General features: G+C 40.6%; 1 protein-coding gene across 1 annotated transcript in view; it reads right to left on the bottom strand.

Moving 5' to 3' along the window:
- The window catches only part of cxadr (CXADR Ig-like cell adhesion molecule), a 67,695-nt gene that overhangs the window by 24,483 nt on the left and 16,207 nt on the right, over window positions 1-27,005 (bottom strand). Inside the window, exon 2 of the mRNA XM_038273863.1 lies at window positions 3,785-3,954. Within this exon, the coding sequence (XP_038129791.1) occupies window positions 3,785-3,954 (170 nt within the window). The remainder of the gene's footprint in view (window positions 1-3,784; window positions 3,955-27,005) is intronic.

The raw sequence follows: 27,005 nt of genomic DNA on the forward strand, positions 1-27,005 counted from the left end.
CTGAAAAGTTCTCTGTTTCACTGAACACAAGGGACTAAACTAGATTTAAGAAGCAATGGTGCATCTTTTACAACATCCGAATAAGATTATAACTAAATACAGAAGTTTGCAGCAAAAATAAATAAATAAATAAATAAATAAATAAATAATATATATATATTATGGATGGGATGATTTATGAAAACCGTCAGAACCGTTCGGTTCGACTGTCTCGGTTCGGTTCGCGTGTGTTTCGTTCGGTTCATGCGCCGCTCCTTTTTCTCATAGAGGAAGCGATTACACTCCAGAGCAGAAGGTGGCGGTACTGCGACCAAAGCCAACCGCCAGTAGTAAACAAGAAGAAGAAGAAGCGAAGCAGCGTAGCCGGGTGTAGCAGGGAAAAAAATCAGTTGTTGTGGAGAATTGTGTGGGTATGGCGAGTGGGAAAGAACAGGAGTTGGAAGACGCGCGAGCAGCACTTTATAGGTCTGCTGTATGGGAGCGCTTTGCATTTAGAGTGACCTACGATGACAGCGCAAAGAAAGTTGTGGATAAAAGTGCAACAGTGTGCAAGCATTGTGCTACACGTTTTGTTTATGCTAACAGCAACATTTCATGCTAACCCCGAAATCCCTCATACTCCGTCAGCAACCCCCGCTGCGCTCCAGACCGGCTGCTCAAAGCAAAGCCTACAGCCTCCACTGTGGCTTCGTCTGCTCCCCTCTGAGTTCCTTGGAGATGGTAGAGAGCATGTAACCTGACCACAGCCAGATGCATGTCTCGCTCCGCCTACATGAGCGAGACATGCATCTAGCTGTTGTCAGGTTAGAGAGCATGTGCCAGATGATTAAATTCAAAGCAGCAAAACATACGGAAATGATCCAGGGTTTCCGCGGATCATTTAAAATAATTACAATCCATTATTTTTGGGGGGATTTTTTTCATAAATTTCATAATTTTTTATGGAATTTCGGTGTAACAATCAACATGTATCGAATCGAACCGAAAACCGTGACCAGAAACCGTGAAGCGAACCGAACCGTGGATTTTGTGAACCGTTCCACCGTTAATATATATATATATATATATATATATATATTAGGGATGGGATGATTTATGAAAACCGTCAGAACCGTTCGGTTCGACTGTCTCGGTTCGGTTCGCGTGTGTTTCGTTCGGTTCATGCGCCGCTCCTTTTTCTCATAGAGGAAGCGATTACACTCCAGAGCAGAAGGTGCCGGTACTGCGACCAAAGCCAACCGCCAGTAGTAAACAAGAAGAAGAAGAAGCAAAGCAGCTTAGCCGGGTGTAGCAGGGAAAAAAATCAGTTGTTGTGGAGAATTGTGTGGGTATGGCGAGTGGGAAAGAACAGGAGTTGGAAGACGCGCGAGCAGCACTTTATAGGTCTGCTGTATGGGACCGCTTTGCATTTAGAGTGACCTACGATGACAGCGGAAAGAAAGTTGTGGATAAAAGTGCAACAGTGTGCAAGCATTGTGCAACACGTTTTGTTTATGCTAACAGCAACATGTCATGCTAACCCCGAAATCCCTCATCCTCCGTCAGCAACCCCCGCTGCGCTCCAGACCGGCTGCTCAAAGCAAAGCCTACAGCCCCCACTGTGGCTTCGTCTGCTCCCCTCTGAGTTCCTTGGAGATGGTAGAGAGCATGTAACCTGACAACAGCCAGATGCATGTCTCGCTCCGCCTACATGAGCGAGACATGCATCTAGCTGTTGTCAGGTTAGAGAGCATGCGCCAGATGATTAAATTCAAAGCAGCAAAACATACGGAAATGATCCAGGGTTTCCGCGGATCATTTAAAATAATTACAATCCATTATTTTTGGGGGGATTTTTTCATTAATTTCATAATTTTTTATGGAATTTCGGTGTAACAATCAACATGTATCGAATCGAACCGAAAACCATGACCATGAAACCGTGAATCGAACCGAACCCTGGATTTTGTGAATTGTTCCACCCCTAATATATATATATATATATATATTAGGGATGGGACGATTTATGAAAACCGTCAGAACCGTTCAGTTCGACTGTCTCGGTTCGGTTCGCGGGTGTTTCGTTCGGTTCATGCGCTGCTCCTTTTTCTCATAGGTGAAGCGATTACACTCCAGAGCAGAAGGTGGCGGTACTGCGACCAAAGCCAATCGCCAGTAGTAAACAAGAAGAAGAAGAAGCAAAGCAGCTTAGCCGGGTGTAGCAGGGAAAAAAATCAGTTGTTGTGGAGAATTGTGTGGGTATGGCGAGTGGGAAAGAACAGGAGTTGGAAGACGCGCCAGCAGCACTTTATAGGTCTGCTGTATGGGAGCGCTTTGCATTTAGAGTGACCTACGATGACAGCGGAAAGAAAGTTGTGGATAAAAGTGCAACAGTGTGCAAGCATTGTGCAACACGTTTTGTTTATGCTAACAGCAACATGTCATGCTAACCCCGAAATCCCTCATCCTCCGTCAGCAACCCCCGCTGCGCTCCAGACCGGCTGCTCAAAGCAAAGCCTACAGCCCCCACTGTGGCTTCGTCTGCTCCCCTCTGAGTTCCTTGGAGATGGTAGAGAGCATGTAACCTGACCACAGCCAGATGCATGTCTCGCTCCGCCTACATGAGCGAGACATGCATCTAGCTGTTGTCAGGTTAGAGAGCATGTGCCAGATGATTAAATTCAAAGCAGCAAAACATACGGAAATGATCCAGGGTTTCCGCGGATCATTTAAAATAATTACAGTCCATTATTTTTGGGGGGATTTTTTCATTAATTTCATAATTTTTTTATGGAATTTCGGTGTAACAATCAACATGTATCGAATCGAACCGAAAACCGTGACCAGAAACCGTGAAGCGAACCGAACCGTGGATTTTGTGAATCGTTCCACCCCTAATATATATATATATATAAACTTAATTAAATTGAATAAACATGATTCTTAAAAGCAAATTTATTTCAGTTTGATGGGTCTTTGATACGAAAAAGTGGTCTGACTGCTTCCCAAATGGTTGCTATTTTAAGTCAAGACAGAATTTACTCATCTTAACAGAAGCAAAGCTTCATCTTGGTTTCTGAGCATCTAGGAGCCTCTGGCTTTAAGGTTCGGTTCTTATTTCATTGTCTGGCCCAGCAGTTTAAGTCCTACCACATTGGCCTCATTCTGCTTAATGCTGTCACATGCATTAACACTGCCACTTGGAATTAATGTGCCACTAATTGCAAAGAATCCAGTCCGTGCATGACTACATGTTGGTTAAGGGCTATGACTATGTGCGTGAATATAAAGAGGAAATCTAATAGGTCAAGGAGAACAAATGTGTTCACTGAGAAATGTCAGAAATATTTGTTTAAAATGGGAATTTTTGGGAAATATGCAGCATGTGAATCAAATCCACACTAAACGATGCACAGGAAAATAAATACATAAATGAAACCAGCAGAAATTTAGGAAGCTCTTGATTACTTTCCGTAGAGATAAGATTTAAGTGGTTCTACCTCAGACTGATAAAGAAAGTAAACCGATCAGTTGAAATCAGACCAGTGAGCAGAGGAGGATTTAGGTCTCTACCAGTCAGAGAAGGACTTGTTGGGTCACCGGACAGAGACGGTGGTGCTTTATTACCAGTTAGCAGAGCACGATGTATTCATCCATTTTCAACCAGCAAGAAAACAATAAAAAAAACATCAACATAAGACTGGGGCGGGAGAAAGGATCAAAGAGAGGGGAGAAAAGGTGTGGTGATGTAAAAAAAAAACAGCAATCTGTAGCTACAAGAGAAAGCTAACAAATGGTCACATACCACTTTGTCTTCATTTTGGTTGTCAGCAGCCAGCAAACTCCACTCGATATCCAAGGGTCCAGTGTCTCCTGGGCCCAGCTGGAACTGGCAGTCCAGCTTCACACTCTGACCGCTGGCCTTCTCCAGGGTGGTGGGCTGAGGATCGGAGATCTGTAGCCCTGAGACCAAGGCTGTTCAGAGGAGAATAAAGAGCAAACAGTTTTAGGATTGCAGGAGTTCACAATTGCTGTTTCAATTAGTAAATCAGAGCAGAATTATAGTGCAGGGAGTCTGATTTAAATGCTCTTTTTATCACCATCTTAGCTTATTCATGCTTCAATGCAATAAGCTGAGCTCAACACAGGAAAATAAAAACTAAACCAAATCCTAATAAATACATGTTAAAATCTGAGTCTGACATAAAGATTATGAGCTAAACTGAAACATGCACAACTGAGAACAGTGTCTTCAGCTATTTTAACTCTGCAATCAATGATTTCAAACAAATTGCAGGAAGATAAACAGACTTGTCATCTTTTGTGGTTTTAATGCAAATCTGAGATCTTTTAATAGCTGAAAGCGGGGCATAGGCAGCAATACTTATTTTAACAGCTCTCAAACTAAACCACACTTGTCAAAATATTTCAATCTCCCACTGTCCCCCATTAGCTATTCACTCCAAAATCTAACTGCAAACCAACCAGCTAACTGCTGCTAAAGGCACGGCTGATGGATAGAAATATCAGCTGAGCTGCTGCCATCAACACCCTTGTTTATAGATGTTGGAGATCGGCCTGTTTTCCAGTGTAGTCCTGTTTCTCTGACTGTGACTGGCTGGATGTGCTCTCTTCGTCCTCTGGCATGGGAGCTGCCTTGGAGCTCGTCTGCCTGGCTGTGTGTTTCCTGGACGGGGCCGCCTTTTACAGCTGCTTTTTCTATCTCTACTTCTGTCTCCTTGAACCCCAGTCGGACTCAGCAGATGGCCGCTCACACTGAGCCTGGTTCTGCTGGAGGTTTCTTACTCTTAAAAGTGAGTTTTTCCTCTCCACTTTCGCTAGAAGCATGCTTAGTGTGAGGGTTTGCATTCGAGTCAATGAGTCGATGCAATCAACAGGTTTTCCTTAGATAGAAAACTTTGACTCAATTTGACTGGATGATGTAGTGAACTGTAAAGTGCCTCGAGATGACGTGTTGTGAATTTGTGCTATAGAAATAAACTGAACTGCTAGGTTAGCATCAGTTTCTCAGGTCCAGGACCAGAGCTTAGCAGGAAGAGGGAGAGCAAAACATTGTACTGTTATTCAGTGGGACTGAATGAATTTACCAAGAAAAACAAACTGTGATTATCTTTTGATTGTCCTCTCCTCCAACCAACCAGCATGTAGCCGTTTCCCTTCAGGGCTTCAGTTCTTTCATGACCTTGAAAGCCTGTGTGTCCAGAGTCTATTGCTGGCAGACTTTACTGCAACCTTTGTATGAAAGGTGCTCAATTCTAGTTGCATGAATGGATCTGCTCCCTAGCTTCTATGCTCTTACCTTCTGTGTGGCTGCAAACCCACTATAAGCTAATTACTGCCACCTAAAGGTCTGGAGGGAGGACTTTAGCATTTTAGAAAAATGAAGCGCCTCTATGATTTAAAAATTAACCTTTCTTTAATTGTAAATACATAGCAAAAGCGATTTATTACCCAGCCCAAATATGCAGGCCAACCTAACGATAATGTCTTTGGACAGAAGGGGAACAACTCAGAGAGAACAAGGAAGGAGGAATGGCAAGAAGATTAAAAAAAATTTAAGATGATCAGAATCGTTAAATGTTGGATAAAGAATAATAGGAATTTAAAATAAGGATTTTTTTTTTTTTTAAAGGGACCTGCTAAATAAAGATAAAAATTCGGACTCAAATCTCTGGAGGAGTAATTGCGGCAATGTCTGCAATTATGTCCATATGTTCACTATAAAAAAATGAGATTATTGATATGAAGAAAATGAAGAGAAAAGAACAGAAAGTGTGGCCTGATTAAAATTAGCAGCATGTCAATCCTGGTGCCCAAATAAACCGGGTGAACAGAAATACAGACCTCACTGAACAGAGCTGTCAAATGCTGTCATAACATGTTAAAGTCCTTCTGACAACCTCCCATATTTTAATCAACAGAGAGGGGCTTTATGTACAAACATAAAACCAAAACAAAACTGTGCAACAACTACAGAAATGGCACCAAAGGTAGACAGTTAACAAGTTCCTGTTCGTATGAAAAGCTTGGGAATTTCCTCTGGTTAGGACTGACGTGCATTTTGACGGAACCAGTCGACTGTTGTGTTAACAGTGGCGCACTGAAACAGCAGGAAAAAGTAGACTTTTAATGGGAATTACAAAGTAATCCTGAGCATGTTTTCATAGGAACAGATGGAAATCAGACAGCGGGCGTCTGGATGGTTTGATTTATTTCAAACATGCCATCTACCACTTTGTTCCTAAACTTTAAATCAGCCTCTACTCATCCACAAACTGAAATGATATGGAGAAGGAGAAAGATTGGACCGATTAGCCTGGAAAACCTGAGCTCTCAGGAAACAAGAGTAAATAGTTTCGTTTCACTCGCTTCCTTTCAGCATCTCGGCTTTGACACCAAACCAAACAAGATAAACAGCATGAAGCGATCTCAGTCACATCCACTACAGCCTGCGAGCGCGTGACACCGCGGCAGAGCGCGGTTTCATTTTTTTCGACTGCCGGAGCTGCAGCTGGTCGTTTGAGCCCACAGATTCTGACAGACGCCCTTGACGGGAGCGATCCGTCGCCTTGAGCTGGAGCGCGGCGATGGGGAGTAAAATGAGAACGAGAAAAAAAAAAACAGAGATATGTGTCTATCACTGTCAAAACAGATATTCGGTTTGTCACCCGCATGAAGAAAAGCTGTGTCAATTCATCAGGCGGCGCTTAGGAGCCGGGGCATTATTCACAGTTGTTTAGAAAACGGAGAGGATTGTAGTTGGAGAGAAGAAGGCGGCATTCAGCTGGAACAGTTTAGCAGAGTGACTGATTCCTGACGGGTAATAAAAGGACACAGTCTGATCTATCTGTTAAATCGATGACAGACCCCCAAGGTTCAGAAAATATTTGTTTAGGCTTCACTGCACCGAGGTTTATTCTTCACTCAGCCCTCATCCATCATCAAGTCATTTTTTTGGTAGCTTATTCACTTAAATGGTTCTAGCGCCTCGCAGAAGCATTCATGCACCTTGAAATTGTTCATATTTAGTCACAAACTTCTGTAGATTATCCCAAACTAATAGAACTGTAAGGAGAGCATTCATAAAAACAATGAGATTTAAAGTTTAGCTCCAGGCAGAAACTTGCACCTTTAGACACCAGGAGAATAAAAAAAGGTGATCGAAGCTGGCAGAAGAAGCAGGCAGCGCTTGTTTACAGACAAATCCTATGGTTAGCTTAGCATCCATGCTAGCCCTTACATTTTTGGAAGCACAGTTTATAGCAGGCCTATTCTTGAAGGCCAACTGAGGAGGAAAAAGAAAAGGGAAATAAGTGCATCTTAGGGGCCAGGGATCAAAGGTGAAAGTCCATCTTTATCTGCTTACGATATGAATCAAATTCTTCATTAGGACTAACTTTGGATCAGTAATCTGTGTCAATGCCTGCTGAAATGTTAATATTTGTGCATTGCTTGGAAAAATCTACCGTGGACATATCCCTACATAGCAGAAAGGAATCAACTCAATCAGATTTCAGCTATCAAAAACCTACAATTCAGTGGTTGAGATGATTCCTTCCCGCTATCATCGCAACACCCGCCCCATTGCAGGGGAAGAGAACACCTCGCCTCTTCAGCCAGGTCAGCAACTCCCTTTAACGACCCCATTCTAAAGGGGCAGACCTGTCATCCGGTTCAATTTGCATGTTTTCTAAGGCAAAACAAGGCTTTACTTTGGTCCACTCTATAAAGCTTCGAACTCAACGCTATTTCTAACTTTTTAAATTGAAAAGGCTTCCTGGATGGGAAGAGAAACTTTTTCAAACTTGGAAACAAAGTCCAGTAGATTGTTTTTTTTTTTTTACTTTTTTAGAATGACTATGACCTGGAAGAGTGAGAATCTTCACCAGCAGCTAGTAGTATTACACAGTAGACATAGACCAATACAGGTTTTTTTTTTTAAGTCCGATGCAGATTATTTTTGACGTGAGTCTAACCGATCCCCGATATGTGCTGGGATAAAGAACCAGAGAAATCCACCAGTGGATTCTCCCAACATTGGCAATTCTGATAATTACCGTCCGATAGCGCTGGCCAGCATAGTTTCAAAAATTATTGAATCAATCCTGCTGGACAGGATTTTAGAGGTTATCAAGTCTACAGATAACCAGTTTGGTTTTAAGGCTAGGCTGGGCACAGATATGTGTATATATGCTCTAAAAGAGATTACTTATAAATATAATAAGCAGAACTCTTCAGTGTTTATGTGTTTCCTGGATGCATCAAAAGCATTTGATAGGGTAAACCACAGAAAACTATTCACAAAACTGACACAAAAAGGAGTACCAGAGTATATTGTTCGTATTTTGAAGTACTGGTATACTCAGCAAACACTGCAGATTAAATGGGGGGAATGTGTCTCTGCTCCATTCAAAGTTAGTAATGGGGTGAGGCAGGGCGGGATTTTGTCCCCAGTTCTCTTTAACTTGTATCTGGATGAACTGTCACACAAGTTGAGAGCTTGTCACACTGGTTGTGTGGCTGGTGACTCGGTACTTAATCACCTGATGTATGCAGATGATTTAGTAATATTTAGCCCTAGTACTGCTGGGTTACAGCAACTACTAAACATCTGCTCTGAGTATGGTCTGGAACACGACATAAAGTACAATCCATCTAAAAGTGTGATCATGATCTGTAGGAGTAAGGAAGATAAATCTACTGAGTTTCCAGATTTTTTGCTGTCAATTACTGTGCTGGGCGTAACAAATAAAACCAAGTATCTTTGGCACATCATCACAGAAAATCTGTCAGACGATGAAGATATTTGCAGACAGCGTAGATTGTTGTATGCTCAAGCTAATACCCTTGCACGTAAATTCGGTTCATGTACTGATAAAGTCAAAGTGGAACTGTTTAATGCATATTGTACCTCTCTGTACACTGCTCACCTGTGGACTACCTATAGAAAAGTCAACCTGCAAAGGCTGCAGGTGGCCTATAATGATGCTATGCGGTTACTTTTGAAACGTCCAAGATGGTCCAGTGCAAGTGAGATGTTTGTCACAGCAAGAGTTAATACCCTACAAGCTGTTCTACGAAAGTTAATGTATAAGTTTATTTGTAGGTTAAATGCATCTGAAAACGATATTATTTTGTCACTCACTGATACCACACGTAGTGCAATCCGATATCAGTCTAAGCTGTGGAGACACTGGTATTCCTGTCTTCTTAAAGATCCTATTTAATCGATAATGGTACTTGTATTGTGTTTTTATCATTAACTATTTTTATTTTATTTTTATGTATGTATTTATTGGACCATGAGTCCGGAATAAAGTTTATCTATCTATCTATCCCAGTTAAAAAGCCACAATAAGCCCTGCTGACGAGCGAACAGAAAGTACGGAGTTAATCAGTAACGATCTGTGTACAGGGTGTGAACCCTGCAGCATGGTAGAATAAATGATGCAACGTGTGCAGCGCTGTGAGACTGCTGCTTATAATCATTGGTTTATTTAGAGTAATGGCATCAGAGCAGAACCACACTGACCTTCTAGCTTTAAGTGAATATAATGGACTGATAAGAGAGGCCATCATTTCAGTTCAAGGAGAAATGAGGAATGGATTGCTAGTAAACGCAGCCATGCATTCACACCAGACAGACTCATTTCTTTCCTTCTTAGTGTCTGTAGTTAAATGACGATGCATGGTGGTATGTGTGCGTGCTACACACGCATGCATTCACCGTGCAGAGCAGGAGCTGAGCAGGGAGGTTGGAGAGCACCGGGGGTGGGGTCAGGCTGGCTAATTAAAAAGTTTGTTATAATAACTAATCCAATCTAGCTGTGTTTCTGAGTCACCCTTTGCCTCCAGTCCCATTCCCACTGTGACACAGCACACCCAGCATGATTACTGGGAGAGCTGGAGTAAGCTCAAGGAATTCAGAGCGTCAGCAATCCTCCTCCTCTCCTTTAACACAACTCTGATTGTGGAGTATGAGTGTCCCTGGCCTCCATTCTCTGTGGGCCTGCTGATTGTAACCCCCGCCGCCTGCCCCTTCAACCTTTGTCGGCATACAATGGGGAGAGAACTGCGTCTCCTGGCAACCAATCCCTCGGAGAAGGTTGCTGGGGTGCTTTAGAAGCAGCGTGACGGAGGGAGAGAAAGACGTCGACAGACAGGGAAGGAGGTGAGGAGCAGGAGAGAGGAGTTAAGTAGGAGGACGGAGGAAAAGGGATTGATGAAAAGCGAAGTTACTTCTCATTTCAAATGCAGCTGCTGAAGTCAACTGGCTCTCCTGCTTTATGGACATGCCCTGAGGGAAAGCATGTGAACGCCGCCATTCATCATCAGCCGCTTCTAGATAAAGAGCTGAAAAACACTTCAGCTTTGGCCTGGTCGATATACCTCACATGTTTAGAAATTATTCCGCAGAAAGTTATCACACAATATCGACATCAGTACATATAGTACAACAAAACTGAACATACCGCTAGCAGAGCTAGTCTTCTTCTCTTGGTTTCATTTTACATTGATAAAGCACTAGAGCCGTGTTAAAAAAATTAGTTTTACAATTCTGAATTGAAATCTGAATTTTCACATTAATTCCTACAAAACAATTTAATCAAACAAAGTTCATACAAAAATGCATTTTCCACTGTCCTTAAAGCTGACATTAACCACTCTATGAATTTGCTGTTTAATGTTAAAGGAGAATTCCGGTTTTTAACACTTTTAGCCCATTTTCTGTAGTGTCCAGGATGAAATCGAATGATCGACACCAAAATTTTGACAATTGCTCCTGTCTCTGCTTTTTGGCTCATGCAGAATCCCCCCCTGGCTGCTTCAGAATGGCTTCCATTGTGCATGTCCGATAATGTCCTTAAAACAACCTTAAACGTTCTTTTTTTAAAATATGCTACTCACCGGGTCGTCAGCGCTGTTCAATGACGTTCCAAAAAAAGTTTCGTAAAGAAAAAACGTTCCTGTAGTGTTTTATTTAGCATTTTGTGAATCCCATTGAGTTCTGTTGGAATAGTCAATATTCCGCTGCCACCGGAAACGGAAATGGGGCCTGTTTACACAGTTGTAGTCTTTTCGCTTCACTCTGTGTACTCCGACGTCGAGGTGCTAACGTCTCTGTTAAACACTTTAAAAAACTCTGAAAATGGAATACGAAAGGTGGATTCTTGATTCTCGACGTCGGAGTACACAGAGTGAAGCAAAAAGACTACAACTGTGTAAACAGGCCCCATTTCCATTTCCGGTGGCAGGGGAATATTGACTATTCCAACAGAACTCAATGGGATTTACAAAATGCTAAATAAAACACTACAGGAACGTTTTTTCTTTACGAAACTTTTTTTGGAACGTCATTGAACAGCGCTGACGACCCGGTGAGTAGCATATTTTAAAAAAAGAACGTTTAAGGTTGTTTTAAGGACATTATCGGACATGCACTATGGAAGCCATTCTGAAGCAGCGAGGGGGGGATTCTGCATGAGCCAAAAAGCAGAGACAGGAGCAATTGTCAAAACTTTGGTGTCGATCATTCGATTTCATCCTGGACACTACAGAAAATGGGCTAAAAGTGTTAAAAACCGGAATTCTCCTTTAACTTAACAGATCTTTCAATATGTTGAATAACTAGAAAGTCATGTCGTTCAGGTAACAGCAAAATGTTTGCAATACCAGCAAATCATCTTGAGATTGAGGTAGGAATGCAAACAATAGGGATGGGAATCGAAAACCGGTTGCTTTTTAGAACCGGTTCCATTTTTCCAATTTCATGGCACCGTTTGGCAGCTCGCTTAATGATTCTCTTAACGATTCCAGGAAGCACCAGAGCCTAGGGCTTTGGGAAGCACGACTTACGTCACATTTTTTACGCAAGTTACGCCCACGGTTTCAGTAAGCAAGTATGACATGATCAGGCATACGTCTAGTAAAGCACAAACAAAAAAATTGTGTCCCATTGGGTAAACTGATCGAAAGTTTGGCTTCATTTTAATAGAGAGACCAAACGTCCTCTTGTCCTACTTTTCAGACCTAAAAAAAATGTCTGGGGGGAATTTTAGAATTTTCCAGGATTTTAGTCAACTACAGTGCAGCACGTAGTCGAACCAGCGAACCAGGCAACTCTAGTGGTAAGTAGCTAGATTTATATCACTGGCTGTGCTTAATGTGGTGGCTAGTAAATCATATGCCATTTCTGGAAATAAACAAATTTCCTACCTCACTTTGGGGATATTAAGAAAGTGTGCCTTTCACTTTAATTCAGCCCTTCATTGCTAGCATGTTTAATTAGAACTACTGGTAGCTGGATCTACATGATTGTAGCTATTGCAAGGGATGTAAATAAACATGCTACGAAGTTGTTTCGCAGTTCAGGGAGCGAGAGAAAGGTGAGGCTTGTTTATTTAAATCAGGAGGAGATGAGTTTATTTCCCGAAATTCTACAGTAATGCTTTTTCATTAAACGGATACCTTCCACATTAGATTTAGATGACTGTGACAAGAATCGATAAGGAATCAAATCGTTTCATAGAATCGATAAGGGAACCGAAAACATTGAAAATCTTATCAATTCCCAACCCTAGTAAAAAAAAGAATCAACTTATGGTTAATTGTCAATTAATTGGTTGTTATTATTAGATTTAAATTTGTTTCATCCAATTAATCAATAATGTTCCCCTAAAAGGACTTTCTTTCAGTGTTGTAGTGTTACTGCTGCCCAATTAATGGTGTCATTCTTACGTTGAGCCTCACTAGAATTTGCAAGAGAAGTAATGGCATAGCAGAGGCACCCAAGAACAGGAATATAAATGGATCTAAAGTCCAGTTCAAGATTATTTACACAGTTTAATGGCGACACGGATCCAGAATGAACATCATCAATTCTGTTGGTTAATAAAAAGACTGGATAAACTCCTTAAGTTCTCAGCTAAATAGCTCCCATTTAGCTGTGCTGCATGGCAGAGCAGCATTACTTCTTCACTAATAGCGAGGATTTGATGATACAAAAGTAAAGGGCATTAAAAACACTTTTGTACTATGACAGAAAAAAAGACATGCTAGCAACAAGCATGGTAGACAGGCAAGAATTCTGCCCTCCTGGCTTTATGCACTTTATAGAGCCATGTTTTGACATTACAACCAGAACAAGCTGTTTAAAAGTCCTGCTAACAGCACAGTCTCTCTCAGCACTGAATGTTGGATTTCACTAAAAACAAGAGCCATATCACAGTTAGCATCCTTTTTATTAAAAAGTGGAAAATAGCCTGACAGCATGTCAGAATGACATATCCTGTCTGATAACGATAGTTTTAAAAGTGTTTAATGTGTTAAATGTCTAAGAAAAGATTTCTTTGCTTATTCAGTCAGTATTTTAGACAGTTGGCAAAGTTGTCAAAACAAATTGTTTAAATATGATGTTGAACGTTTTTTATTCTGAAGAGATTTTATTGTAAAAAAATATTTTGCCCTTCATGCTAATGGAAAAAAAAAATCCTGTTCATATAAAAGAAAACTCAGTTATTTTAGAAAATGGTAGCATATCAATAATTGTTAGTCCATCAATAAGATGGTTCAACTTTTGATTAATTCATTAAGTGATAACCTGCATCCCTAAGTTAGATGAGATAAAGAAAAAATGTATTATAAATCTTGCAAATCTGAGTCGAAGTGGTTCGACACGCACCTTTAAAAAAACAACACAGATAAAGGAGTTCACAGTTCTTTATAGAAGGACTAAACCATAAAGATGAGATAGGATGCAGAGATATTTAGCCTAACAATTTTACCTAGCTTAAAGCTACGGTGCTGTTTCCTGTAAACCTTAAATGTTCTACAGAAAAAGCAGGTTTTATAGCTTTAGCCTAACAACCAAGACCCTCAAACCGCCAACAGAGACCATGGTGGATGATGAGCCATGAACACCAACTCCTCCCATGCGGAGATAAATCCAGCAGCTATTTCAGGCCCAGAAGGCAACAACAGCGACAGAAAAAGCTCGGTGGGTTAAAGAGGTGAACAACACTGCACTGGGATTTACTTCTGTTTACTTTCTTCATGCTTTGCTTAGCCTTAATCCTGTTAAAACTACGCATTTGGTCTACTGCAGTCTTCAGAAGCTCTGACAGCTTCGGTTCACCATCAGTCAAGTGAAATGTATTTCAGCTGAAAGTAGTGAAATGAATAAATCTAGAAAAATAAAGTGTAATATTCAGAAGGGTAGAGAAGAAAAAAAAAAATCTAAGTTGAAATACAAACTGGAGTGATGTGTTTATGGATGAGAGAATCACATTTTACTGGGTGTAATAACGTTAGAATGAACATTAGTGATTTATTACAGTAACTGTGCGGTCTGTGGGGCTGTGGAATGAGCAAATTACTCAGCACAGCCAAGCTCAAAAAAATCCCACACGGCCGAGCCAATCCACCGACCATGCTGAGAAACATCAATTATTTCCGGCACAACAAAGGAGATCGCCTTAACTGGGTTGCCGGTCTGAAAGAACGCTCTGAACGCTGGCCATGGCGCTCCCGCTGGAACCGTTCAATTTGCGGCAGGGTGGGAGCTCGGCTGCCGTTTATTTAATGTGGCAGAGAGCTGGGGCTGTTGAACCATACTGATTGTGCTATAATGCAGCCTGAAAGCTCCACTTGCCTCACAGAGCAGCCATCAATCCCCAGCACGGATGACCTAAAGGCTGTTTTGACATAATTGAACATTAAATGATGAAGAGAATGAAGAATGACTGGCACTTTACGCCGCTGCCTGAGCATTTGACAGCCCCTGGAGGAAGTGGTTGTTGCAATGTCTGCATGTCCACAACACCCAATTTAAATTGATAAACATCGGTTTTAACAGTAACCCTAATGTAATTGCCAAGAAGCTCATGAGAGGCCCTGCTCACCAGAAAATGCTTTTATTCTGTCAGAAAGAAAGCCACTATGAGATATGTTGTAGCTGAATTGGATTCCTGCCTCAAGTCTTTTAACCACTGTGGGAATAAAAAGTTATTTCATCAAGTGATTCATTTTTAATCACTTGGATTGTGAATTACTGACCTCAGAGGCGACATGCAGGGTTACGCAGATAACATTAGACCGATTTTAATCAGTTTTTATTGATTGTTCTAAATCCACTCGAACCAATGAAAGCTAATAGCTCTTATGTATCAAATACACCTCTGTGTACTGCAAAGACATGGGTGTCCTTCTCCAGCTTATTTTGGGATTTATCGATTTGGACGAGAGTGCTGGGTACTCGCATCCCCCGGTGGGTCTTAGATCCTGTACACAAGTTTAGGTCAGTGAAGTTTCAGGCTATATGGAAGCATTATGAGTCCTCCTTATACACACTATCTATGAAGGAGGAACTTGATGGTGGCTAATTGTGTCTGTGTAAGGAAGGATGGACAAAGCTGTGTCCTTGCAGGAGCTTAAACATGACAGACTTTGGCATGACAGACAATATGAAGATTAAAGGGAAATTAAGCTTTTTGCTTCTGAAAGAGGGAATATTTCCCCGGGCAGACACTTTTAAAGAGATGTTTTTATTCTACAGTTATTTAACGATTTAAGGATATTTAACAATTTTTAGCCTGATCGTGTGTCCTGTAGTGTACAGCGGGTAACGAGGGGCAATCAGCCTCTCACAACCACCTCCCCATCAGGGATTGTAAGGTCGGGGGAAAATCAAACATGTTTGAAATTCAGTCGGCCCTGGTAAGTTCGCATCCGAGCGTCGGACCGCACCAGTGTGAGAACATGCATAGTGAGCTGTTAACTTTTAAACCCTGCGTTTTTTTTTTATCGTACAGTTTGAGGTGTAGCTGCCCGCAACAACTGAAAATATCACACAGTTTATAACCGGCTTCAAGAGCAGGTTTTATTTCCCCCAGTTAGGTCTGACTGGTGTTACTGTACTACTACTAACAAGCAACATTCTTGATAAAGAAAAGGACATTCTCAAGAGAACACTACTAAGAAAAACACACAGACAAAAAGGCAGGATATTGAAAAAAGAAAGACAGAAAATGCATCTAGAAATATTTTGTCCTTTTCTGTGATATAGCCATAACATTTTCCATAGTTGAATGTAACAAAAACAACAAAAAATAAAAAAAACCTTCCAGCTTTTCAAAGATAGAGGATAACATCAGTATTATTTCACTAGCAGTCCTGCTGGAAGAAGCCGCCTTGTTTATGCTCTCTGGTTGCTATTGTTGCGTAATTAGTGTTCTTAATCACAACAGAATATCAGCAAATTGAAACAAAAAAAATAGATCTGTTTTATCAAACTTTAACCTGCTGCAGATTTTTATGAACCGGGCTCCATGTGTTATCTCACTGCTAACAGCACGATAAAACATTTGTTCATCTTCAAGCTGTGCCAAGTCAAGCACGGAACCATAAAAACGCTCCTCTCCTCCAGAGATACAGGGCTGGTAACGACGTGGGGACTGGCTCTGCCACAGAGCTGATAGGCAGGACGCCAGGGCCGCTAGCAGCTCCCAGATATCACGTTGATTACGTCCTCAGGGGAACAATGTGCCAATATTATCATATGAGGAGGAAACAGGACAAACTGTACACAATGAATAGGAGGTGTGAAAGTGAGACGACAGAATGTCCTGTTTCCAGAAACATGGAGATGAAAATGTCAGACGGAAAATGCTCAATAAACACTTTAAGGAAAAGTCCGGTCAGCAAGGAATAACCAATTGGTCATTATCTATACCTAAAACTAATACGTTTGCTGTGATTTAATGAATTGAGTAAAAAAAAATAGAAACAATATGCTTCGTCGCGATCACAGAGTCTGGGAGCGGCCATTTTAGCAAAAATATAGTAACACGCCTGACATCTTCCAGCAGTGACGTCATGGTGCAGTAAACCTAGCGCCATTCTCCCCGCTTTACAAGCAAAATTAATGGGAACTACTAGACACATCTGCAATCAAAAAACAATTACTGAACATTTCCAGAGGACTTCACCATTGAAATTCACCAGAGCCATAGTGAAACTGACAATGCCCACGTGCATGGCAGCTGGATGTTGGAATACATTAGGGGTGGAACGGTTCACAAAATCCACTGTTCGGTTCGGTTCACGGTTTCTTGGTCACGGTTTTCGGTTCGGTATATTTTTATTGTTACACCGAAAAAAAAAAAAAAAAAAAAATTTATAAAAATTAATGACATTTTTTTTTTATGAAATAATGAAAAAATCCCAAAAATGTATGAATTGTAATCATTTTTTAATGATTCACGGAAACCATGAATCATTTCCGCATGTTTTGTTGCTTTGATTTAATCATCTGGCGCATGCTCTCTACCATCTCCAAGGAACTCAGAGCGGAGCGGACGGGAGCCACAGCGGAGGCTGTAGGCTTTGCTTTGAGCAGCCGGTCTGGAGCGCAGCGCAGATGGAGTATGTGGGATTTGGGGGTTAGCATGACATGTTGGTCATGTTGCTGTTAGCATAAACAAAACGTGTTGCACAATGCTTGCACACTGTTGCACTTTTATCCACAACTTTCTTTCTGCCGTCATCTTAGGTCACTCTAAATGCAAAGTGGTCCCATACAGCAGACCTATAAAGTGCTGCTGGCGCGTCTTCCAACTCCTGTTCTTTCCCACTCGCCATACCCACACAATTCTCCACAACAACTGATTTTTTTCTGCTACACCCGGCTACGCTGCTTCGCTTCTTCTTCTTCTTGTTTACTACTGGTGGTTGGCTTTGGTCGCAGTACCGCCACCTTCTGCTCTGGAGTGTAAACGCTTCATCTATGAGAAAAAGGAGCAGCGCATGAACCGAACGTAACACACGCGAACCGAACCGAGACAGTCGAACCGAACGGTTCGGACGGTTTTCAAAAACCGTTCCATCCCTAGAATACATTGGGTGAAAGTGAAAAAAAGCAGAGTGATTTCACCTTTCTGATTAATGATTCTCCACGGACGGGTTTGTCAAAAAAAAAAAAGTTAATCATTAATCCGTTACTCTCTGCTTCGCATAGTGCACTGTTCGTCGCCATCATGGATAATAGCGTGTTGTGACAAACACCAGATACAGCACTGGGACTTTCTCAACAGCCGATACCGCACCGTGACGTCACAAACCAGAAGGTGGCAGTAATGTTCTTTGACAAACATGGATGCCTCCAGTAAAGCACATTCAAATGAAAATGACTCTTAATTTAACACACCATTTATTAAAAAGTTTGTAATAATTTCTTCTCTTTCATACTTTCAGAAGTTTGTATTCTGAATGTGACCAGACTTTTTTTTTTAAGGAAAGAGGTTAGATAGGAAACAACAATTTCTTTGTTTGTCAATTTAAAGCAGGATGAAAAGGTAAGACAACAAGACGGAGGATTAAATACAATAAAGATGTTCCAGAAAAGAGAGAAATTGATGAAAGGAGTCATATTAAAAGTACATTGAAGGAGGAATTTAACATACTGTTCAACATGCTAAACTATCTTCATGAAAAGTTTTAATTGGTCATTTACTAATCTGATCTTAAATGTTGTGTTTTCATCAGTTTTAAGTGGAAAATTACCCAATTAAAGGCTAGAAAACAGTCTGTTTTATTATTCGTAGTAGTACCATCTAATCTTTGAAAACCACTGTAAAGGTATGGAGTGAATTTAGCTGAATTATCGTTGCAAACAAAGAACATGTTTTCTAAATGGAAATCTGAGAAACTGTAAAAATGTATCAAAAAATGTTGACAGTAACTTTTATGTTTTATCAGATTTAATTTTTTTCTCCTTTTTACTTTTTACAATTTTATTTGAAAGAAAAATGGGAAAACAGCGAATTTAGTATAAAAAAAACACTTTGATTCAGAAGTTTTGCAAAATTTATGTAATTTTTTTTTAAACTTCCATTTTCAAAAAAAGTTTTTTTTGCTGCGACAATAATGGAACCAAATTCACGGCATGTAAATTTGAGTATTTTAGAAACTAACATGAAATCTAACTAAAGAAGGTCAGAAAAACAAGCCTATAGCCAGAAACATTTATGCTGCTCCTTTTTAATAAATACCACACGGCTTTAGAAGAAGCCATGTCAAATAAACCCAGGTATTTGTCTTGTGAGCTTCCAGCAGTTTACTGTGAAGTAAAGAAAAAATGGAAACCACATGTCTCAGTGGGGTAAAACACTGGGGTGTCTCTCTTGAACCTTTCTATGAATGGGAGGCGGGGGGGCCTATCCTACACCCCCACTCCCCCTAAAACAAATAAAGCGTCTGATAAAACCCAGACTCCTAGCGGCGCCTTTATCCGAGCCCCGGGGCACGAACCAACCAGTTAGCCAGAGGAAACTTTTTGAAACTCTTGCAGGAATGTGGAAAATCTCTTCTAAACATAATAAAAAAGCAGACTTCTGGTTTCTTTGACAACTGTTATATCAGATGAATGTTACATCGGATTTTACAGCAGAGACGATGTGACCCTTGGAGATAAACCCTATTTTACATGGTTTATACAGGAATGAGGGGTGTGCAAAATAATCGTCATATCGATGCATCGCGATTCTAATTCTTGTGATCTACTGCATCGATTCTTGATGGCAATAATCGATTCTTAATAAAAAAAAAAAGAACAAATAAAATACATGAATGGTTGGCGCACATCAGCCAAATCAAGTGGAATACAACTTCCAGTCCAGCAGATGTTGCTGCGGATGTGTTGACGCCCGCTGCTTTGTGTCACAAGCATTTCCGGCCGCGGGATACTGAGACGAGTCATTCGTGAACAAAACATGGAGGTGCCTGAGAAAATTCGCCCGGCTCCATATCATTTCAAGTCAGATGCTTGGATGCATTTTGGCTTTAAAAACAAAGAAGGTAAAAATGAAATTGATATGATGCACGTCATTTGCAAAAGGGGAAATATACATTTGAATGTTTTCATTTCATTGGTTTAAAGGACCACTGAGGCCATTTAAACGGCACTGAGTATCCTTATTTTGTTATTTTAAGTTTGATAATTTCTAAGATCTTTTTGTCAGTGTGTCCACACCAGTAATAGTAATATTTTTGTCCAGTATTTGTTTTCATGGCAACACCTCCAAAAGTCGTTTCAATAAATACAGCTATGTATGAATTCAGTTGCTTTTAGTCATGTATCAATTGAAGACACGATCCAGATCATACCCAGCCAGTCAGCCACTGGTTTTCACTGAACACTGTAAAAATATCGCAATGCATCGCAATATTTCAAGTATCGTGATGCATCGTGATAGAATCGCATCGTGGCATGTGAATCGTGATTCGAATCGAATCATGACTTCTTTGCCAATACCCACCCCTAGGAATGAGTAACTCTAATTTAATGCTTTTTAATGCTCTTTTAATGGTCTTAGTAATAATTTTAATGCCATCAAGAAATACCCATGACTCTCTCTCTCTGTTTTTTTTATATATATATATATATATATATATATATATATATATATATATATATATATATATAAAACATGGCAAAATCTATCATCTTTACTGTTGACAGGCTGCAGCCATGTTCCAAAATCCTCGTTTTTTAGGACAGTTTTTGTTGAAATTTGCATTTTCCCACTCTCTAGCTCTTTGTCCACCTCCAACTTTTTTTCCCGATCAACCCGAAGCAGCTCCCCGCAAATATATTGCGATTTATCTGACAAAATTGTTTTTAAAACCTTTTTTTTTTTCTTTAGATAAAGCATTTTAAATGCCACAACAATAAAATGTTATGGATTTTAATGCCAATCAAGGCCTTAATTCGAAAAATAATAACTTAATGACCCGCCAAAACCCTGTTTTAGGTCTTTCAACAGCACAGTAGCTTCGACCTGTGAGACTGATGAAGGCTGCTTGTTTGAGGGATGTTAGCTGGAAGCTGTGAGAAAGAACAGAGTCGAGTCTAACCGGCTCTTCTCAGTGATAAGACAGCAGTTCCTCATACCAGCCTAAACACATCATCAGGAACCTTTCCACCAGGAGAAAATGGTCAACTAAAGACTGACTCCAGTACACACAGACTACCTTAATGACTAGTGAGGAACAAAAACAGAAAAAAAATGAGGGAGTCATAATGACTGCGGGTTTAAAGCCAGACGTCTGAAAGGATTAAGCTGCTGGTTGATCAGTGGATTCAACTCTAACAGCGGCTGGAGCTGCATTCCTTGGTTTCTCCCCACATGACCGTTTTACCTTCCACATCTCTGAACTGCTTTAAAAAAAAAATTGCTTTACAAGATTATGGCTACTGTTTCACAGTTATGTTAAAACCACAAACCTTATATTTCCTGAGGTTTAAGTTGCAAACCAACAGAAATGAAGGAAAACTAAAGAGGAATGAAGATGATAAATCTGTTACTTGTCTTTGGATTTACAAATAGAAACGTGAAAAGGGCTGCATACATTTTTATGTACGGAGCACTTTCTCTATTAATCGGTTTAACAAATAAAAAAAATAGCATTTGAACGTAAAAACAAACATATGCACATTTTAAATGGCTCAAACATTGACACTAAAAAGTCAATGTAATCCCCATAATGCAACATTAGAAGGTCTTGATAGAGCATATTTACAGACAAGTTATTCATCTTAGATGTAAAATAAATAGATCTATTGAAGATTTCTGATCTGATCACTGCTTTGACTGTATTGACCTATGTGTGTTTTACAGTGTATCAAGGTTTTTATAATGTACAAATATTCCATTTCCAAATTAGTCGATGATTATGTCAATAAATTATTAATCGTGATATTTTGTTTCAGCCTTTAAATCCAAAATATTGGAGTTTGCCAGACATCATGTAAGAGATATATTACTTCTATATTTTTTATTTTTTAACCAGGAAGAGGTCAGAGCGAGTCAATACAGGGATAATTGATGATAAAACCAGGATAATCTGCTAGCATAGGGCCCTGTCGCACCATGGCGATTTAGCCAGCATATGCCTGATTTCCCAGAACTCCTAAAACGCTTGCACACGCTGAGTTTTCTATTTATTTTTTTCAATTTTGGGCGTATACATAGAGTATTCTTAAACAGTCCAGAACTTATGTCCAACGACAGCCTAACTTATGCATAATGCACAGCAGCGTTCGTAATGCCATTAAAAAGACGCCCAAGCATCATTTCAATGGCATTACGAAGCATCAGTTAAAGCTGCTCCCCTCAGGCGCATCACTGCTTCTAAATGGAGCAGCGAAGCGTTGGAGGCGCCCGGTCTGCATAAAAAGATTTCTTTGATCGCAGTATTACACTAGCTGTTGTTTACCACCCACCAGAAAGAAATAATAATTAAATAAAACGAGAAAAAAAATGGAAGAAGTTTTGAAGTCGCAGCAGTTTCAGCGTCATGTCTGCAAGGAAGTTTGTTGGTCGTGGGCATGAACGCAGGGAGGATCCATCACACTCATGTTCTTGCTCACCCTGCTTTGGGGATGCATCAGTGTGGAGGAGAAATTACTCAAAGGTTTTGGATAAGCTGGACACCGGGACTTATGAGTAATTTACACTTAACAGATGCCAACGATCAGATAACTTACCTGTAACTTGTGCCCCACGTAAGGCATATGTTGGCATACGTCAATAAAGTTTGAGCATGCTCCAAATTCCTCGACATACGGCATACGTAGTACGCATATTTCAGTGCATTTCAGCATACTTTTGCCAGATTTTCCATACATCAGGCATACGCTGGTCTAAAACGTCAAGGTGTGACAGGGGCAATACACCTTGTGTGCTGACAAGTCATTTCAAATGGTTAAAATTACAAAGTTATATTTTGCAAACATCCTAATAATCATGCATAATCTTTAAGAATATTTTGTCAAAGATTTTATTCAAAACTATCCTTCTCAGTGTTGAAAGGTTTATTTTTTTCTTAATACTGTGTCAAGTTGAAAAGGTCAACTCCATGAAGACATCCTCGATGCTTCTGCTACATTTTATGTAGTAGCCCAGTTTCTAGTGGGGCTATTGGCTGTACCGGCCAGCAAGCAGTCAATGACTCCGCTTTGCTTGTATCTTTTCCTCAGGGTCTCGGCTAAAATTAGGCCCCGTGCCTTAAGGCATAATGGCAGACCTCTGGACACAGAGGAATAGTCCACTATGCATTTCATTCCCAGAGTGAGCCATCAATAGTTGCCGACCGGTTGAACATTGTGCATTTCATCAAACTAACGGCTGACCAGTGAAGAAATTTTTGCCTCAGGACTTGAGTTAAATTGACCCATTGCAGAAGCACTTTGGAATAACCGCTGATACGTCGATTTCCTTTGAAATGCATTTAAAAACATGGATTCTCTGGTCTTCCCCTGCTGCTGGTGTCCTGACGGGTCAGAGGAGGCAGAATGAGGTATTAGTGGAAGTGTAACGACACAGACTACTTCTTCCTGTCCTCTGACAGCTAGGAGTCTACAGCAGGGCATCAAGATAAGGCTGTTATTAGAAGATAACAAGACGGGTAAACCTTTTTCTTTTTCTCTTTGTTCGCTGCATAGTGCTGAAACAGGCCAGGTATTTTTCAAGGCTACAGCTTATTCTTCCCTCAGAGCTTCATGAATCCAGGTGGAGTAAAATGCACCTTTGTGGTGAAGCCCTGCAGAAAGCTGCGGGCCAAAACTGTCAGTTGCTGTTAAAGCTTAACAGAGGCTGCTGGGTTTATTCATGCCTCCAGCTTGCACTCAGACTCCATATGAGGAGGGAGCTCCAAACACCCGGCCTTGTCGACATACAAGTTTGAACAGACGTGATTGGGAACGTTAAAAATAACTCGGCAGCATTAGGGGTGTTAGCCAAACATTAATGGGGCTACATTTCCTGTCCTGACAAACCAAAAGGCTTATTTCTCTCACAGCAGGGCGTCAGCCTCTCATTAAAACACGCCAGTTAAACCTGAATAAAACAAAGCATTTAGTTGGCTCTATAGATGAATTAACCCAGGCTGCAACAACAAAACAACACAAACAAACATTAATAGAGTTTTCTTTAATTATCTAACCCGAGGAGCCGTAATCCCGTCTAGTATTATGCCTATTCAAAAGGAAGAGAGGTGCTCATCTTTAGATTCCCCACCCACCGATTTAGGTTAAAGCATAGTTACCTTGGAAACAGTAAGTAGTGTTGAATGTTAAGTGAAAAACATTTGGTTTTATCTAACAATAATAACACTGTTTAGTCAAACTCTGACTGATTTAAAGGTCTCAATAAGCCCAGCAAGCAGACAGAAAGTCGATGCTTCATCAGGTCAGCAGGTCCCTAGAGCTCTTCTTCCACATCATTTCTCTTTATGCCCATTCTTAACGAACCTCTCTGACAAGCATTAACTAACGTGACTAGTGTGTTAGGAGGCCTGGGGCTGCTTAAACAGGCAAACCTTCACTGTAAAACACGCAGCATGACGACACAGTGGTGTGATAACTCTGCTCCATTATCTGCTGCAGCTGCTACGTCAATGTCTACATCTATGTTAACCTTCCTAGTTTAAAGAAAAAGTCTGGTCTGTAAGGAATAATCAATGGGTCATTATTTATACCTAAAATTAATATATTCGCAGTGGTTTCATTATTTTAGTATTAATCAGTAAAAAAATATTTTTGTCGTAATCACTGAGTCCGATAGCAGCCATTTTTGCCCAAATATAGTAACACCTCACCCCTGACATCTTCGGGCAGTGACATCACAGTGCGGTAAGCCTAGCGTCATTCTCCCCGCTTTACAAGCAAAATCAATGGGAGCTAATAGACACAGCTGCAATCAACAACAATTATTGAAGATTTCCAGAGGAATTCCAAAAAAAGAAAATGAAAAACAATCCATTGGACTTTGTTTCAAAACAATCCATTGGACTTTGTTTCCGAGTTTGAAGACATTTCGCTTGTCATCCAGGAAGCTTTTTCAATTCAAAATCTCAGAAATAGCATTGAGTTGGAGGCTTTATACAGTAGCCCAACAAAGGCTTGTTTTTTTATTTGAAAATATGCAAATTGAAACAGACGAAGGGGTCCACCCCTTTGGAATGGGGGTCGTCTGGCTTCTTTTGTTAGACTGCAATGCCCCAAACCCGTCTAAGTATCTGAAAGGGGGGGTCGTTAAAGGGAATTGTCGGACTGGCTGAATAGACGAGGTCTTCCACTCTCCTGTACAGTGGCTGGGGATTAACTCAATAGCTTTAATGTAAGTTTTTGGATGCTTGAACCTGAGTCCACCCTGTCTGTTTAAGGTTGGTTTTTCTTTCTTAAAGGAATAGTACACCCAAAACAGGATTAGCCTTCATTTTCTACTCACCCCCATGCTGAACAACACTCTGGAGTACTTTTTTGATATCTCAAATGCATCTGGAGATCTGGGAGGCTTCTTGCTGTCTGCTGACATTCAAACAATGGAGGTCTATGGCGCCCGAGACAGAAAGGTCCATAAAAGTCCACAAAAAACGTGTCAATATTCCTCCATACTGCTCGTCCAATGTATTCCAAGTATCCTGAGTGGGTAGCATCCAGAATTTACTCGAAACGAAGTCATTTAGAATGTTTTTAGAGCATAAACAGTAGTGTATAGGATTTCCTAAAAGCGCGCGCCTGCGAGCTCACGAGCCTACGGAAACCGCGGCAGACCAAACCAGATGAAAGTGCGCATTCAGCTCGGCAAAGAACTCATGCTCTTCCTCAACACTGAAGTCCTCAGACATTTTTCTTTCGTTGTTTCTTTCTTTGCACAGGTAAACGGCACATTTCTTCTTCTACACTTGCATTATCAAGAGCAGACTAGGGTTGTCAAAAGTATCGATACTGAAATGTTGTATCCGGATACAATACTCATTTTCAAAAGTATCGAGTACCAGTCGCACCTAAGCAGTCATTCATCTAAAGTGCAGAATAGAGGAAAATGCACTTTCTGAACACTGTGATTGAATAATTCTGTGCACTTTTCAGTTTCAGACTTTTTTTGTAACAGGTGCAGCTGCTGAGAATTATTTTTGTTTCCTAACCGGTTTGGCTAGTGTCATTGTGTGTGCAAAGCACAGCCAAGGAAGGAACACTTAATTTTAATTTTGTAAGTTTTTTATCAAGCTTGCTAAATACTGTGCACAGCAAACAACCTCAAAATGTTGTTCTTATTGTTTATTGTATTTATTTATTTATTGTATTTTAATTATTAATCAAAATATTTCTGTTGAAATTTTATCCTTGTGGTATCAAAAATGGTATCGAGTATCGAATATTTTCCTTAGTATCGGTATCGAGTTGAAAAGTTTAGTATCGTGACAACCCTAGAGCAGACGCTGAATGCGCACTTTCATCTGGTTTGGTCTGCCCGCAGTTTCCGTAGACTCGTGAACTCGCAGGCGCGCGCTTTCAGGAAATCCTATACACTACTGTTTATGCTCTAAAAACATTCTAAATGACTTTGTTTCGAGTAAATTATGGACACTACCCATTCAGGACACTTGGAATACATTGGACGAGCAGTATGGAGGAATATTGACACGTTTTTTGTGGACTTTTATGGACCTTTCTGCCTCGGGCGCCATAGACCTCCATTATTTGAATGTCAGCAGACAGCAAGAAGCCTCCCAGATCTCCAGATGCATTTGAGATATCAAAAAAGTACTCCAGAGTGTTGTTCAGCATGGGGGTGAGTAGAAAATGAAGGCTAATCATGTTTTGGGTGTACTATTCCTTTAATATAGATGGCTTCTTCCACACCCCTCTCAAACCACCCATTTTCCTTTATCCAAAATGTGAACATTCTAGTTCTTGAATGTCCTCTGTCCATAAAGTGTAGATGTAGCGCAGAGTCTTGTCCAGAGGAGGTTGCTCTTCTGTGTTGGGCCATGCGTCTGTGGAGAGGTTGTTTGGTTTCTCCGATATAAAGATCAGAGCATTCCTCACTGCACTGAACAGCATACACCACTCCGCTCATATTTGGTTTGGGGGTTTTATCTTTAGGATGCACTAGCCTCTGTCTAAGGGTCTTCTTGCTAATGCTGTTCCTAATGCTGTTTCG

Source organism: Cyprinodon tularosa, unplaced genomic scaffold, assembly GCF_016077235.1.
Source record: "Cyprinodon tularosa strain WSP-4 unplaced genomic scaffold, ASM1607723v1 ctg894, whole genome shotgun sequence".
Taxonomy (NCBI): Eukaryota; Metazoa; Chordata; class Actinopteri; order Cyprinodontiformes; family Cyprinodontidae; genus Cyprinodon; species Cyprinodon tularosa.